Source organism: Lepus europaeus, chromosome 11, assembly GCF_033115175.1.
Source record: "Lepus europaeus isolate LE1 chromosome 11, mLepTim1.pri, whole genome shotgun sequence".
Taxonomy (NCBI): Eukaryota; Metazoa; Chordata; class Mammalia; order Lagomorpha; family Leporidae; genus Lepus; species Lepus europaeus.
In genome coordinates this window covers 90,092,936-90,107,230 of record NC_084837.1, presented here as the reverse complement: position 1 = coordinate 90,107,230, position 14,295 = coordinate 90,092,936, and the positions used below count along the sequence as shown (strand labels likewise).

The 14,295-nt window shown below is 57.7% G+C and overlaps 1 protein-coding gene across 1 annotated transcript in view; it reads left to right on the top strand.

The window, feature by feature from the left end:
- Positions 1-14,295, top strand: part of ITGA11 (integrin subunit alpha 11) — a 106,531-nt gene that overhangs the window by 83,300 nt on the left and 8,936 nt on the right. Inside the window, exons 19-24 of the mRNA XM_062206210.1 lie at positions 726-811; positions 1,998-2,205; positions 8,549-8,647; positions 10,223-10,299; positions 12,802-12,891; positions 13,330-13,420. Coding sequence (XP_062062194.1) covers positions 726-811; positions 1,998-2,205; positions 8,549-8,647; positions 10,223-10,299; positions 12,802-12,891; positions 13,330-13,420 — 651 coding nt within the window. The remainder of the gene's footprint in view (positions 1-725; positions 812-1,997; positions 2,206-8,548; positions 8,648-10,222; positions 10,300-12,801; positions 12,892-13,329; positions 13,421-14,295) is intronic.

Sequence of the window (14,295 nt, the reverse complement as noted above, 5' to 3'; positions counted from 1 at the left end):
ACCCCAAGGCACTGCAAGCACTGGTCCCACCCATTTCTCCATCCCCTCCACTCCTGTCTCTCTTACCAAAACAGCTCCTAAGTGCCAGTCATTCCCAAACTCACCATGCAGCATCTGCCACAGGGCCTTTGCACAGGATCCTCCTTCCCCTGGACCTCCCTCTCCACCTCAGTCTGCCCAGGCAGCTCACTCATCCTTCAGAACCATGGCCGCCTGTCACTTCCGTAAATCCCGCTCGGCCAGCCACAGGCCAGACTAGCCACTTCTCCCCTGGGCTTCTATTCCTCCTACAGACTTCTACCTTTCCTAATCTCTCGCGCATTTCACACTATCATTATTTGTTCACTGCCCTATCTTCCCCCTGAGCTGAGGGCAGGAGCCATGTCTTCCTTGTCCTGTATCCCCAGCACCAAAGACTTCCCCCCCACGCACATAGTAGATGATCAATTAAATGCTTACTGCAGGGGAATTGGGGAGCTCCGCCTCCCAGCTGGGTTGGGGCCTGAAAGGGACTTGGGGGAGTTGCCTTCTGAGCCGTGTGTGAAAGAAGGAAGAATCGACACAAAAACACGAGAAAAGGCGGCGTGGGGTCCAGGGAAGGGCAGACGAAGCCAGGGCGTCTCTGGTGTGGTGGACAGAGCCACTGCCGCACCGTGGGCTCAGGAAAGGTGGCCGCTGGGGGCCATGGTGCCTTGACAGCCCACACAGAGCTCTCCCTGGCACAGGTGCCCTTCTGGAACGGCTGCAATGAAGATGAGCACTGTGTCCCCGACCTCGTGCTGGACGCCCGCAGCGACCTGCCCACCGCCATGTGAGTCAGCCCCTCCCCGCCTGCCCCGCCCATCCTCGCCAGTGGCTGCCGGGACCCCCGGGTGCTTTGCTGCGCACCTTCCACATAGGTAGTGGGGAACCAAGCACGGAACATCCAGCCCAGGCAGGCCAGGCTCTGGCTCCGGCCCCTGTGGGACCCTGGGCCAGCCCCTGGGCCTCTCTGTAAAGTGAACACTGCTGGTCTGCTCCCTTTTCTCAAACTCTGCTTAGAAAAAAGATGCTTTCTCTGGACCCACGCTCCAAATCAGATAGCCAAGCCCTGGGTGCTCATTCTGCGCCCCTGGACTGAGCAACCCCGGGTCCTTGGTTTGAACAGTGAGGCTTTCCGGTCCCTCCGGTGGAAAGACGCAGAGGATGGGCAGGGTGTCCTCAACCCCCGGGAGAAACCAAGTCGCCAGTGAGGAAACAGAAGGAAGCACAGCCTAGTCTACACTTACGTCTTATACGTGCAAGGATTTATGCTTACCTTTTGTCTAAGGATGAGATGACTTAGATGGAAGAAACATAAAGCAGGAAGGAGACAGGATGTAGAAATAGCACAAATCCAAAGAGGTGTAGAAGGGTGAGAAGCAAATGCTCTCTTTTAAAAAGTTTTATTTATTTATTCAAAAAAGAGAGAGAAAGTCTTCCAACTGCTGGTCCACTCCTTAAATGGTCACAAAAAGCCAGAGCTGGGCAGATCCAAAGCCAGGAGCCAGGAGCTTCTTCTGGGTCTCCCACGTAGGGGCCCAAGCACTTTCCTAGGCACATTAGCAGAGAGCTGGATCAGAAGTGGAGCAGCTGGGACTAGAACCAGCGCCCATATGGGATGCTGGCACTGTGGGCCACAGCTCTATCCACTACTCCACGGCGCCGGTCCCAGAGAAGCAAATATTCCAGCAGTGGAGGCTGACAACCAGAAGTGGCTCTCCATTTAGCTCCGAGCTTCCTGGCAGCCAAGGCCAAAAGGGAAACACGATGAGTGAGGAGGTGGTGTGCTCCAGGTTGAGCAGAGGATGCAGTCCATGGAGGGAAGCGCAGGGGCCTTAGGGGCAGGGTGAGCTCTGCCATCTTCTCCCAGCTTCTCCCCTGCTTCTCCCAGCGGCTGCTCCAGCTGGGAGCCAAGTGCCACCCCCACCCCAGCCCCCACCCCCGCCCCGCCTGAACCCCTGGTCTCTCGCCCGCAGGGAGTACTGCCAGCGCGTGCTGAGGAGGCCTGCACAGGACTGCTCCGCCTACACGCTGTCCTTTGACACCACGGTTTTCATCATAGAGAGCACGCGCAGGCGGGTGGCGGTGGAGGCCTTGCTGGAGAACCGAGGCGAGAACGCCTACAGCACCACGCTGAACATCTCCCAGTCGGCCAACCTGCAGTTTGCCAGCCTCATCCACAAGGTGGCGCCCCTGCCCCTGCCCCCCCCCCCCCCCCCAGGCGGAGGTCCCAGATGCCCACCAGAGCCACTGTTGCTCCCTGGGGTGGGGCCGGGGCGTCCGCAGGCTGCACGCCTCCCTGGTGCCTCTGCTGTGCGGCCAGGATCGGCATCGGGGTGTCTCAGTCCCCAGAAGCCAGGCACCTGCCGTGCAGCCCCCAGGCTGTCACAGAAAGGGCGCTCCAGGGAGACTCGGAGCTGGTTCCCGCCCACGCCTCACCTCCGATCATCCCCAGCCACTGTCCCTGCCAACTCCAAATGCTGTAAAGTGGTGGCGCTCAAGGCCCCGCCCCGCCTGCAGGCCCCGCCCACCTGGGGCTCCCGGGCAAGCAGTGGTGCTCGGGTGTTGCTCTGCTGTCTTAGCCTTTGCCTGTGCCCAGGGCTGGGCAGGACCTGTGGGTGGAGCAAAGCTAGGGGGCACTGCTGTCTTGCATGGGTGCTGGGCCATCCCAGGGCCCCTCAGGTGGGTCTTGGGGTCCACGTGGAGACCACAGCACCCCTGCTTCCTCACCTCCACCTCAGAACCGGGTGCTCCCCGAGGCGCCCACCAGCTGCGCTGGAGGAGAGGCCCCTCCCTGGCCACGTCTGCACACAGGAATTGCTCCTGGCAGGAGGAGTGGAAGCTGCAGAGTGAGGCTCCCCAGGAGAGCCAGGCCTGTGCCCTGCCTCCCCGCTCAGCGAGCTCCCCACGTGCCCAGACGGATCCAATGAGCTGCTGTCTGAGCCACAGCCAGGCTCTGGCAGGCCCAGCCCTGCTGTCCCCCGTTGCCCGCAGTGACAAAGGGCACCTGCGTGAAGGGCTCTCCCAGCCCCTGCTGCGAGGGGTTTGCATCTGTCTGGACCTCAGGTGCACAGGAGGCATCGAGCCCCAGCATCTTCCCGCCCGCTTGGTTCTGCCCGTTTCAGAACCCAGAAAAGAGGTGCTGCGGGGTGGCCGGGTCCAGGTTCACATCTCCACTACTAGAAAGATTGCGAGAAGGAGACAGAGGTGAAGGCCAGCAGAGAAGCAAAGCGAAAGGCAAGCGCAGGAGAGTGCCGACGTGTTAAAGAGACAGGCACACTCAATGAGATTCAGCGCTGGCCCTTTAAGTGATCTGGAGGCAGAGGGAATGGTGTCCCCGGTAGGGTTTAATTGAACGTTCATGGGAAGCAGAGTTTGGGGTGGATTCAAGTACCAATCATATCCGTGTCTGTTTTTGGAAATCTCGGAAGTGTCATGGCGTCAGGTGCATGATGGGAGATAGGAGTGTCAGCCATGGCATTTTTTAAAAAGATATATTTTATTTATTTGAAAGGCAGAGTTACAGAGAGAAAGAGAGGTCTTCCATCCCTTGATTTACCCCCCAAAAGATCTCAATGATGGGGGCTGCACCGTCCAAAACCAGGAGCCAGGAGCTGCTTCCAGGTCTCCCAAACAGGTGCAGGGGCCCAAGGACTTGGGCCATCTTCTACTGCTTTCCCAGGCCACAGCAGGGAGCTGGGTCAGAAATGGAGTAGCCAGGACTTGAACCGGAGCCCATATGGGATGCCAGCCTCTCAGGCAGTGGCTTAACTTGCTATGCCACGGCGCCGGCCCCAGCCATGGCAATTTTATTATTATAGTGGCCTTGCAATCAGCTATGGCTCCTTGCAGGGGCACAGCCGGCTGCCTCGCTGGTTAATTCTGGCCAGTGCCGGTTCTAAGTGGTGGGTTGTGGAAGCTGCAGTTTTCTGTTCAACAGGAGCAGGGGTTTGGGAGGGGCGGGGGGGGCTGCGGGGGGGAGGGGCTGGCAACCCTAGCGGCCCCGTGCCAGCTGTCTTCCTGTCTGTATCCTCTGTTCCCTGCTCGGTTTATTGTCCCCTAATCTTTCCAGGGGGTTGAGGGAGGCGGGTCCATCTTCTGTCACTTCTCCATGCTGTGTTGGGGCACCGTCCCTGCCTACCCAGGGGACGGAGAACCTCCCCAACTGACCTGGCGATTCTGATGTTGGAGCTGAGGTTCACCACCAGTCATTGGCCATCATTTTTATATGAAACCGCTGAATTCTGGAAGTTTGACAGTGAGGGTGGGCTTGGGGGGCAAAAAGGGGCAAGATAGCCCAGGGCCAGTTGGTTGTCTGTGACCACTCCCTCAGAGGAGTCTAACGAATCCTGTCGTTGCTGAAGGGCCTGGCCAGTCGGCTGAGCTAAGCAGCCCAAGGCGGGCACAGAGACAGGCTGCTCAAAGCCACTTCATGGTATATGGTGAGATTTCCTCCTTTTGCTATTAAAGTGGGAAAGTGTCCCAGGGGACTTTCTTACCAAGGGCAGTTTCCCGTGAAAAACAGGAGAAGTAGGAAAAATGAGTTGGTTGGGAGATACAGCAGCCTTAATGTCTCACTTCAGGGACAAGTTTACGTCCGTGGCTCAATAGGCTAATCCTCCGCCTTGCGGCGCCAGCACACCGGGTTCTAGTCCCGGTCGGGGCACCGGATTCTGTCCCGGTTGCCCCTCTTCCAGGCCAGCTCTCTGCTGTGGCCAGGGAGTGCAGTGGAGGATGGCCCAAGTGCTTGGGCCCTGCACCCCATGGGAGACCAGGAAGAAACACCTGGCTCCTGCCATCGGATCAGCACGGTACGCCGGCCGCAGCGCGCCGGCCGCGGTGGCCATTGGAGGGTGAACCAACGGCAAAAGGAAGACCTTTCTCTCTGTCTCTCTCTCTCACTGTCCACTCTGCCTGTCAAAAAATTAAAAAAAAAAAAAGCTAAGTGTTTACTCATCTTTTAGCCTTTTGAAGATAAGCTTGACGTCCCCAGTTGGTTCCCAAGAGGCAGGAATTATGTTCTTGGTGTGGCTGGGTACATTCAAAGTTTAGTTCTTGACAGCTGGACCTGGCTAGATCCCTGAGAACTAAGCAGCACCTGCTAGGGTCCCTTCCGTCTGGGCTGCTATTGGTCAGAAGGAGATCCTTCTTTCCAAGTCTTTAACACAGCTAGACCTCGGTGCTAGAATTCAGTACTGGGAGATTCTTGCTGCCATATTCTGCCGGAGCCTTCTGTGCATGACCTAAACTAATACTATTTTTTATTTGATCTTACGTCTCTGAATCAGAGGATGTCAGCGGCAAGGAAGGGCTCAGCCGTAAGGCGGCCTTGGCTGCTATTCGGGCAGTCGTTTGACCTAAGATTCTTAGGGCACTAGGCATAGCTTGGCCAGAGTCCTTTGAAGATAATGGTTGGCCCTTTCAACCTTGCCTGCAGCAGGCATGGAGGTGGTGGGGCATTCCCAAAGTGGTGGCTGCCTGCTAAGTGCAGAGATGAGGGAGAGGCCACTGTCACACTTGGGAGCCCAGATCATGGGGTTGCTTCTTTTAGCAGGACTTTGGGTACCTCTTGGGCTTTTTCTACTCAGGCTGGAAGGCTTCTGCTCACCCAGTGAAGATGTCAATGAAGTCATGATATTTGAGACCATTTGCTGGGGGCGTAGTGAGGTCCATCTGCCAGTGCTCACCAGGGTAGGGTCCTCTCCTTTGGATGGGAGTGCACAGGATAGGTGATTTGGTGTGGTTACCAGGGTTATTTTATAGACAGAGAGGACAGGGCCTGGTCACTTTCTTTATAACCAGATGTAGTCTTTTTTCTCCAATTGGCCCCTCTCTTCCAAGATGGATAGAACCATGCGTCTCCTTGCTAATGTTCCATCTGAGATGCCACTGGGAGCATGGCTTTACGAGCCACAGTCCACCACCTAATGGGATCTTCAGTGTAACCTCATGTGGGACAGTAGAAAGGAGACCCTGGTACTTCGTAAGGCATCCCACTGGTGAACGCTCGTGTCCTTTAATCCCCAGAACCCCTTGGACTTGGCTAGAGCTGGAACTTCAAGAGGCTTGAAGTCAACCTGCTAATTTCCTCTGCCAAAGGCGCAGTAGCAGTGACTGCTCTTGAGCCTCCCATCCTGCAGCCATGAGCCGAGCTGCTCAGAGAAGCAGCCACCGGTCAGAGAAGGCCCAAGCCGGAGTGAGAGCACCAGGGCTGCTCTTCCCCTTCCACTACATAGGGGAAGGGCTCGTGTGAATTAGAGACTGCCAGTGCAGCGGCCATTGCAACAGGCCCTTGAGCTTTTGAAAGCCCTTATATTTTCCCTGTCCATGCAATGGGTCAGAATTAAGATCCTTTAAGGCTTCAGGTAGCTAACAACCTGAGTCCTGGAAGCCAGATCCTGCAGAGCCTGCCCCTCCCAGCAATGCTTCATCTGTGAAAGCCCTACATGCAGTATGGTTTCTGTTTGTGTAATCAAGAGGGCACACCTTCCTGGGGTGAGGACATAGCTTACTTCCTGCTGAGAGATACGGACTTTGGTTGGGTAAACTTTCTATTTCCGTTTCTCTAAAACAAACAATGAGACGTGAATGTTTTCATTTGAGTCCTCGCTAGAGGACGATATCATCTATGTATTGTAGCATGGCTCCAGTCTTGAACTTGAGCTCTCTAAGTTCCTTGGTGAGGGCATTGCCAAACAAATGAGGGCCATCCCTTAAGCCTTGAGGAAGAACTGTCCAGCTGTAACGTGGAGTCATTGCTGAGAACGAACCAGTCCTTTCAAAGGCAAAGAGACACGGGGATTCCGAAGATTCGGGGCGTAAGGGTATACAGAAGGTGGCATCTTTTAGTTCTAGGGCTGTGGACCAAGTGGTACCTTCAGGTACCTGGGTTAGGATAGTAAAGGGATCTGATACAACATGATGAAGTGGCCTAACAGCCTCGTGTATGTTCCTGAGGTCACGAACCATTCTATATTCCCCATGGGGCTTTACAATTAGCAGACAGAGGGTATTATTGCGAGAGCACTGACATGGAAGCAGGATTCCGTGATTGAGAAATTTATCAGCTGAACACTGAAGTCCCCATGTGGCTTCTGGCTGTAAGCGGTATTGGCATTGGTAAAGACACCTCGCCTTGTCCTCTAGGAAGACTGTGGTGGTTCTGTCTTAATGATAATTAGCCAAAGCTGCTGAGGATGCGTCAGCAGCCCTGTTGGTCATCGCTGGCTGATGCAAATTCTAAGTGGCAGACAGAAAGATAGGGGGTGGTTTGAGCAGGGCAAACCAGGCTGCAGGGAGAGGCTGGCGACCTCAGCCCTTAGCTACCTCCCTGCCTGTATCAGTTTTGTTTTCATAACACAGAAGGGCTTTCAGAAATCAATGGAGGCAAAGAGTCCTAGCAAGTGCTGAACCCACAGAGGGCAGGTGGTGGCCATGGCCAGCTAAATCCAGCCTCCTCCACAGGACATGCGCCTCCTCCACAGGACATGCCCCTCGACCCCAACCGAGAAGGGCACACAGCTGGGAGGTCAGACTTTCTCTCCCCCTCCTCCCTGCATCTAGCCCAGGGGAGCCCTGGTGGAGGAACACCTTTCTCAGCCAAATACACATTCCTCTGATCACAACCATGCAGAAACACCCACGTGTGCATAGGAGCATGTGTCTGAGCAAAGACACGTGCTCTGCTTGCCTGCAGCCAGGCACGTGCACACACACACGCACTGACACGCACACACACGTGCCCAGGGACATGCTCACTCCTTACACAGCCCATGCCCAGCACGGCAGAGCCCGGGCAGGCACCGCCATCATAACACGAGCTGCTGCTCAGTGAGTGATGACAACGTGCAGCGCGTTGAACTAGACCAGCGTGTTTGCAGGCATCCATCATTGAATCTTCATCCCAACCGAACGAGGCAATTGCAGGTGTTCCTCCATACCCATGGGGGAATTGGTTCCGGAACCCTACCAAGATCCGCAGACACTCAAGCCCCGCACATAACGTGGGGCGGTATTTGCCCAGAAGCTATGCACCCCCTCCACTCTACTGCACATCTCTCTAGGTTACTCAGAATACCTAATCCAATGCACAGGTGTTGTGCTGTCTGGGGAAGACTGACAAGGAAGAAAGCCCGTACGTGTTCAGTTGAGACAGTGTTTTGGGGAACAGTTCCCACCCCCATGTGGTTAAATCTGCAGACACAGAACCTGTGGATATAGACGGCCGTAAGTGCCACCATCGCCATCCAACCAACGAGCAAAAAGACTCCAGCCAAGCCGTGCGGCCACAGCAGTGTAGGACAGAGCGCTGTGTGAGAGTGCCTTGCCTAGAGTCACTGAGTGTGCCCCAGCCCATGTCCCCCATGAACCACAAAGCAAGCCACAGGGTCTCCGTGTTCCGGGCAGTAGCATGGGCAGCAGGGGTGGCCCGGGTGGGGCTGCTGGTGGTGAGGGTGGCTCCAGCCATGGGCCTTGGACCCTTCTAACTGCTGCCTTTATGTCTCCCGCCTGTGTTCCCCCCGTCCAGGACGACTCGGATGGCAGCATCGAGTGTGTGAATGAGGAGAGGCGGCTCCAAAAGAAAGTCTGCAACGTCAGCTACCCCTTCTTCCGGGCCAAGGCCAAGGTGGAGGCTGGGGCCGGGGTTGGGGGGGGAATGGGGTGGGCACTGGGAGCTCCAAGGAGGCCCAGAAAACTGTGGGAGTGCATAGAGGGCCAAGCTAGGGAGAGGTGGAGAGGCCTGGAGCAACTTATGAGTCAATTGGTGTTTTCCCCTGTGAAACAATCTTCGAATCACCTGATGAGGGAGCCGGCCTCAGCACTGGGAGCCCACCCCAGCAGGACATCCAGGTCCCCGGCACCCCAGGGAGAGCCCCTGCCGTTCCCACCCCACCCCAACTCTTGGCCAATCCCTTGCCTTCTTCCTCCCAGGTGGCTCAGATTTCCTGTGGATGGGCAGGCATGGGGAGAGAAACATTTCTCAAGTGCCTAGCAGTCACGTGGAAACAGGGTTGGGTCTATGGAGAAGCAAGGTAGCTGGGAAGGGGAGGCAGGTGCCAGATGGTGGCGGTGCTCAGCCATCAGCCCTGGGCAGTGGGCAGCCACAGAAGGTTCTGGAGCAGGAGAAGCTCTCACTGAGGTCAAACCACCTGCAAAATCAGAGATGGGGAGCTCAGGGCAGGAGCAGTGTTCCCAGGAGCCGGGGCTGCAAGGTTGTGGCCAGGGAAAGGCATAGGGTGGAGGGAGGGCGCCTTGGAACACAGCCTCCCCAGTGAGATCAAGGTCAAGGTGTAACTTTCAGGTTGAAACACAGACAAACCTAGGAGCTCTGGCATGAGGGCCCAGAGAGGAGAAGAGCCCATCACACACTTCCCCACCCCATCCCCACCTAGTGGCTCCCTGGAGAATGGGACCCCTGACTCTCTTGCAGACCTCCTGAGGGTCAGATCTGGGAGGACAATAGGGGGTCTGTGCAAAGCCCCAGTGATGTCCCCAGGGTGGGGCGGGGAGGAGGCTGGGAGGGTCAGCTGTGCAAAGGTCACACTCAGGGACCCCTGCCCTACCTCTGGACAGAGCATCAGTGCAGCGGGCTGGTACTGGGCTCGTGGGCAAGGAGGCAGGTGCCCTACTGCCTTCTCCAGGCCTCACCCCCACACACACCACACATATATACACACAGGCGCGTGGTGCATGTAAGTCTACGTGGGCACACACGCATGTACTCACACGTGCAGACGCACATGCTCACATGTACACACATGCAGGTAGGCATGCGCTGTGAGGACACCTGCACACACACACAAGAGCAAGGGGTGGGGAGGCTGACAACCCCTCCCCTTGCTTCTGACTCCACATCCTGTGGTGCAAAACCCTCCCCTTCCTGCCCTCAGGGCCCCCACCCCAGACTCCTACAGAAGTGGCCCGAAGCCGCCTCCCAGCCTCCCAGCCCCCCAGGTGTCTGGTTAAACACGGAAGGCGGGGCAATGGGAGGGAGTGGAAAGGAGGGGCGGCCTCAAAGCTGAGCTCTGTGGGTGGGGGAGCTGTGGTCTTTGGCTGCGTCCCCAGCTCCCTCCCCAAGCCGGCTCCCAGCAGGCAGGCGGGCAGGCGGGGAGGGGGCTGAGGGAGGGGGGTAGGGGCTGTGGGGGGGGACGGTGCACACAGGCGTTGCAGCTGCCCCAGCTCAGGCCCCACTTCCTTGCAGGTGGCCTTCCGGCTGGATTTTGAGTTCAGCAAATCCGTCTTCCTGCACTACCTGGAGATCCAGCTCGCCTCGGGCAGGTCAGGGCCAGGCCTGCCCCCTCTCCTAGTGTGGCCCCTCCCTGCTACCCAAGCCTGGGAACCACGTCCTGCCTCCCTCACAGGTGTGGGCCCTGCCGCCTGCGCGTGGCTGCCCACCTGTGTGTCAGTAGCCCCGGCAGTCCCTCCCCCTTACACAGCGGCTGTGTTCCCCAACACAAGGCACTGCACATTCCGCGCCCTCGGTCCATCTCCCTGCACCCCGGAGACCCCGCAGGGCAGGGGCTCAGCCCCGCTCCCTCCTCCGAGTTACAGGGAAGGAAGGGGAGGCACAGAGACATTGAGCAAACTTCTTTATGACACACAGCACGGAATGGCACAACTGGGAACTGTCCTGCTCCTCGCCCAGAGCTCTCTCCTGGGAAATCTTTCCATGTTTTAGAGACCTTTTCTTCCTCTCTGTGCGTCTGCCTGCCTGCTTCCCAGGCCCCCGAGGGGCTTGCTGCATGGTGACATCCGTGAGTCACCCTCGTCTGGAGCAAGCATACTTTTCCTTTTTCACAAAATCACCCCCGTGTGGGATGGGGGAGGCCTGAGAAAGAAGGATTCCAGCAAACACACACTGCCATTCAGCACACACACATGCACACGTGTGCAGTTACAGGTGTGCACGTGCACATACATGTACATGCAGCTCAGAGGTCACAGAATGGCCAGCACACACACACACGCAGATACCCACACACACGCACACCACATGCACACGATACACTCAGCTCAGTGCCACAGGATGGCCAACACACATGTGCACACGTGCATACACACACACAGCTCAGTGCCACAGGATGGCCAACACACATGTGCACACGTGCATACACACACACAGCTCAGTGCCACAGGATGGCCAACACACATGTGCACACACGTGCATACACACACAGCTCAGTGGTCACAGGATGGCCAGCACACACACACACACACGCAGATACCCACACACATGCACACCGCATGCACACGATACACTCAGCTCAGTGGCCACAGGATGGCCAACACACATGTGCACACACGTGCATACACACACAGCTCAGTGGTCACAGGATGGCCAACACACACAGTGTACACGTGTGTGCACACGTGTAGATACACACATGCATGTGCACAAACCCAGCTCAGCGGTCACGGGACGGCCAGCACTCCACACACCAGGGTGTGCTCACCTTCACTGCAGTTAAGGTGCCTTTTGGAAGAATTTGCACTTGACCTGTGACCGAGTTTGTGCGGTAACCTGGATGTCTTCCAGCCTCCCCCAGGCTCTTCGCCGCTGTTAGAAAGCACGGTCCCATTCTCGCGGGACAAGGAACACGCCTGCGTGGTCGTGCCTTGGGCACAGGTGCGGGCATTTGGGAATCAGGTGTGTGTAGCAGAGGGGCACAGCGGGGAGACATGGGGGACATCTGGGGAATCCGCCTTCTAACTAAACACTTACCCTGGGCAAGGCTGCAGAGGGGACAGACCTGGGGGAGGGAACAAGCAGAAACCATCCGTGTTTGCGTCCACAGTGATCGCCCTGGTAGCTCACGTGCTCAGCTCCAAAGGAGGGGGAGGAGCGTTTGGCGAGACTCCCTGCGCGCCTCCGAGTCCCCTGCAGCCTTCTCCTGGGGCACAGCGTGCTGGGCAGGGGTGGGGAACGTCCGGCCTGCTGGGCCCGGGGAATCCTGTGCCAAGGCAGCCGCAGGCAGGGCTCGAAACTCAGCACACCCACAGCAGGCGGCTCTTCAAGTTGATCGTTTCCTAGGGCCTGCGTGTGAGGTTGGAAATAGCCAATGGCCCTTGGCAGAAACAGGGTCCTCCCCGCCTGTAGAGGGGCTGCGACCGGTCAGCTTGGACAGAAGTAAACCACTCCACTGCAACGCCTCTGGTCTCCCCCCAACCCCCCAGGGCCAGAGCCGGCAGGTGTCATCGCCCTCCCGGCCCCTGCCCCTGACTCCACGGCCAGCAGGGGGCGGCAGCGAGGAGGTCACACAGGCAGGCCGCGGCCAAGACCCACACCGCACCCTCTGTGGGGATGCAACTTGGCTCAGTGGTTAAGACCTTGTTTGGAATGCCCTAACCCCACATCAGAGGAGTCCCAGCTCCAATCTCGCTTCCAATTACCCACTCCCACATTTCCTGGAAGGCAGTAGCCACGCCCAAGCACTTGGGTCCCCTGACACCTGTGTGGGAGATCCAGATGGAGTTCCTGGCTCCTGACTTCTGCCTGGACCAGCCCCAGCTGTTGTGGGCATCCAGGAGGGAGCCAACAGGTGGAAGATTTCTCTCTGATTGTCTGTTTCTCGTTCTCTGTCTGCCTTTCAAATAACTGATAGATAAATAAATAATCTAACTCCTCCCCCGTCCCACCGTCCCGACCCCATACCAGCCCAGCAGCTCCTGCCAAGGCAGCAGGGAAGGCTGAGGTCACCCACTCCCAGCCCCGGGCCCTCCTCTCCCGGGACACTCCCCAGCCAGTGCGCTCCTGACGGCTCTGCCCGGCTCCCCTTGCAGCGACAGTGACGAGCAGGACAGCACCAAGGACGACAACACTGCCCTCCTGCGTTTGCACCTCAAGTATGAAGCCGACGTCCTCTTCACCAGGTGGGCTGGCCCCGGGGGACCCTGGGACAGTGGCCTCAGGTAGCGCGCACCCTTTGCTGGGGCCTAGCAGAGCCGGAAGCCTGGGGGCCCGGGACACCCACCAAGCCAAGCACGGCCCCTCTTCTGCAGCCACTCTAGAAGAAGGGGACCCAGGCCTGGCCCCAGGGCATCTCGCCAGCCGCACCCCACGGCCACCGCTAGAGGCCAGGGCCCTGTGCAGACACCAGCAGTAGCTCCCTGGCTCAGGTTCCCCCTGCACACAAGGCAGACACACTGAACCTCAGAATCCTGCCCAACACAGCCATCCCGGTGGACACATGAGCAAACCTGGTCTTTGTGGCTACGGGGAGGCAGGTGCCTGCCCACACGCTCTGTCGCTCACGTGCCCACATGGCCGACACTGACAGCTCGCGACTGCTCTGTTCTCTGTCTCTGTAGGAGCAGCAGCCTGAGCCACTACGAGGTCAAGGCCAACAGCTCCCTGGAGAGATACAATGGCATCGGGCCGCCGTTCAGCTGTGTCTTCAAGGTGAGGCTGGAGGGGACTGGGCACAGAGGGACAGATGGCGGTAAGGCACGCCCACGTTGCTGGGGGGGAGCCTGGGAGCCTTGCTCGTGCCTGAGTCCAGCCGCTACTCGCCACCCCTCACCGCGTGACGCTTCTCTGGGCCTTCCATCCCCGCCTCTTGGCTGGAAGATTCGTCAGTGAGGATTAGTTGTAGCCACGTAAAAATTTTAATACAAAAAAAAAAAAAAAAACTAAATGTGAAGTTCAAACCTACCATGAGAGAAGGCCAGAGCTGGCAGGGTCTTCCGGGATTGGTTTTTCTGTTCCATCATCCTCAGCGTGAGATTGGCAGACTCCGGGTTCACCTCCCAGCCCAAAATGGCTGCAGCTCCAGCCATCACGTTTTCATTCCAGGAAGCAGCAAGAAGGAAGAGGAAGAGAGTGTGCAGCCCCACTCTGCCCCTATTAAAGAAACTCCCTGGTAGTTCATCACACTCCACTTACCTCCCATCTCCAGAATGGTGGAGCTGTAGGCTGGGAAGGTGGCCTTTTGTAGTGCCTATTAGGAGAACCTGAGCAGTCTCTGCTACACTGTGCCCTGACCTGCTGAGTTTATCAACCTGCCCTACGGCTGTGTGAGAGCTGGGGGCAGGCCAGTCCACACAGCCGGACACCGGACTGCACAGGCTGGAGCCCTGCTTGGCTTGTCCGAGAGGGGCTCAGTAACCCGGCCAAGGCCACACAGCTCCCACCTGGCGGCAGCCCCGCCTCACTGCTCTGGCCCCGAAGGGGTTTGAAGGGGACGAAGCTCGAATGTGAGCGCTCACACGCACTGTTGAAGTCGTGCAGTGAAAAGCATTCCTCGCTTGTAATGCGTTGATGGCCGTGTCTCCACC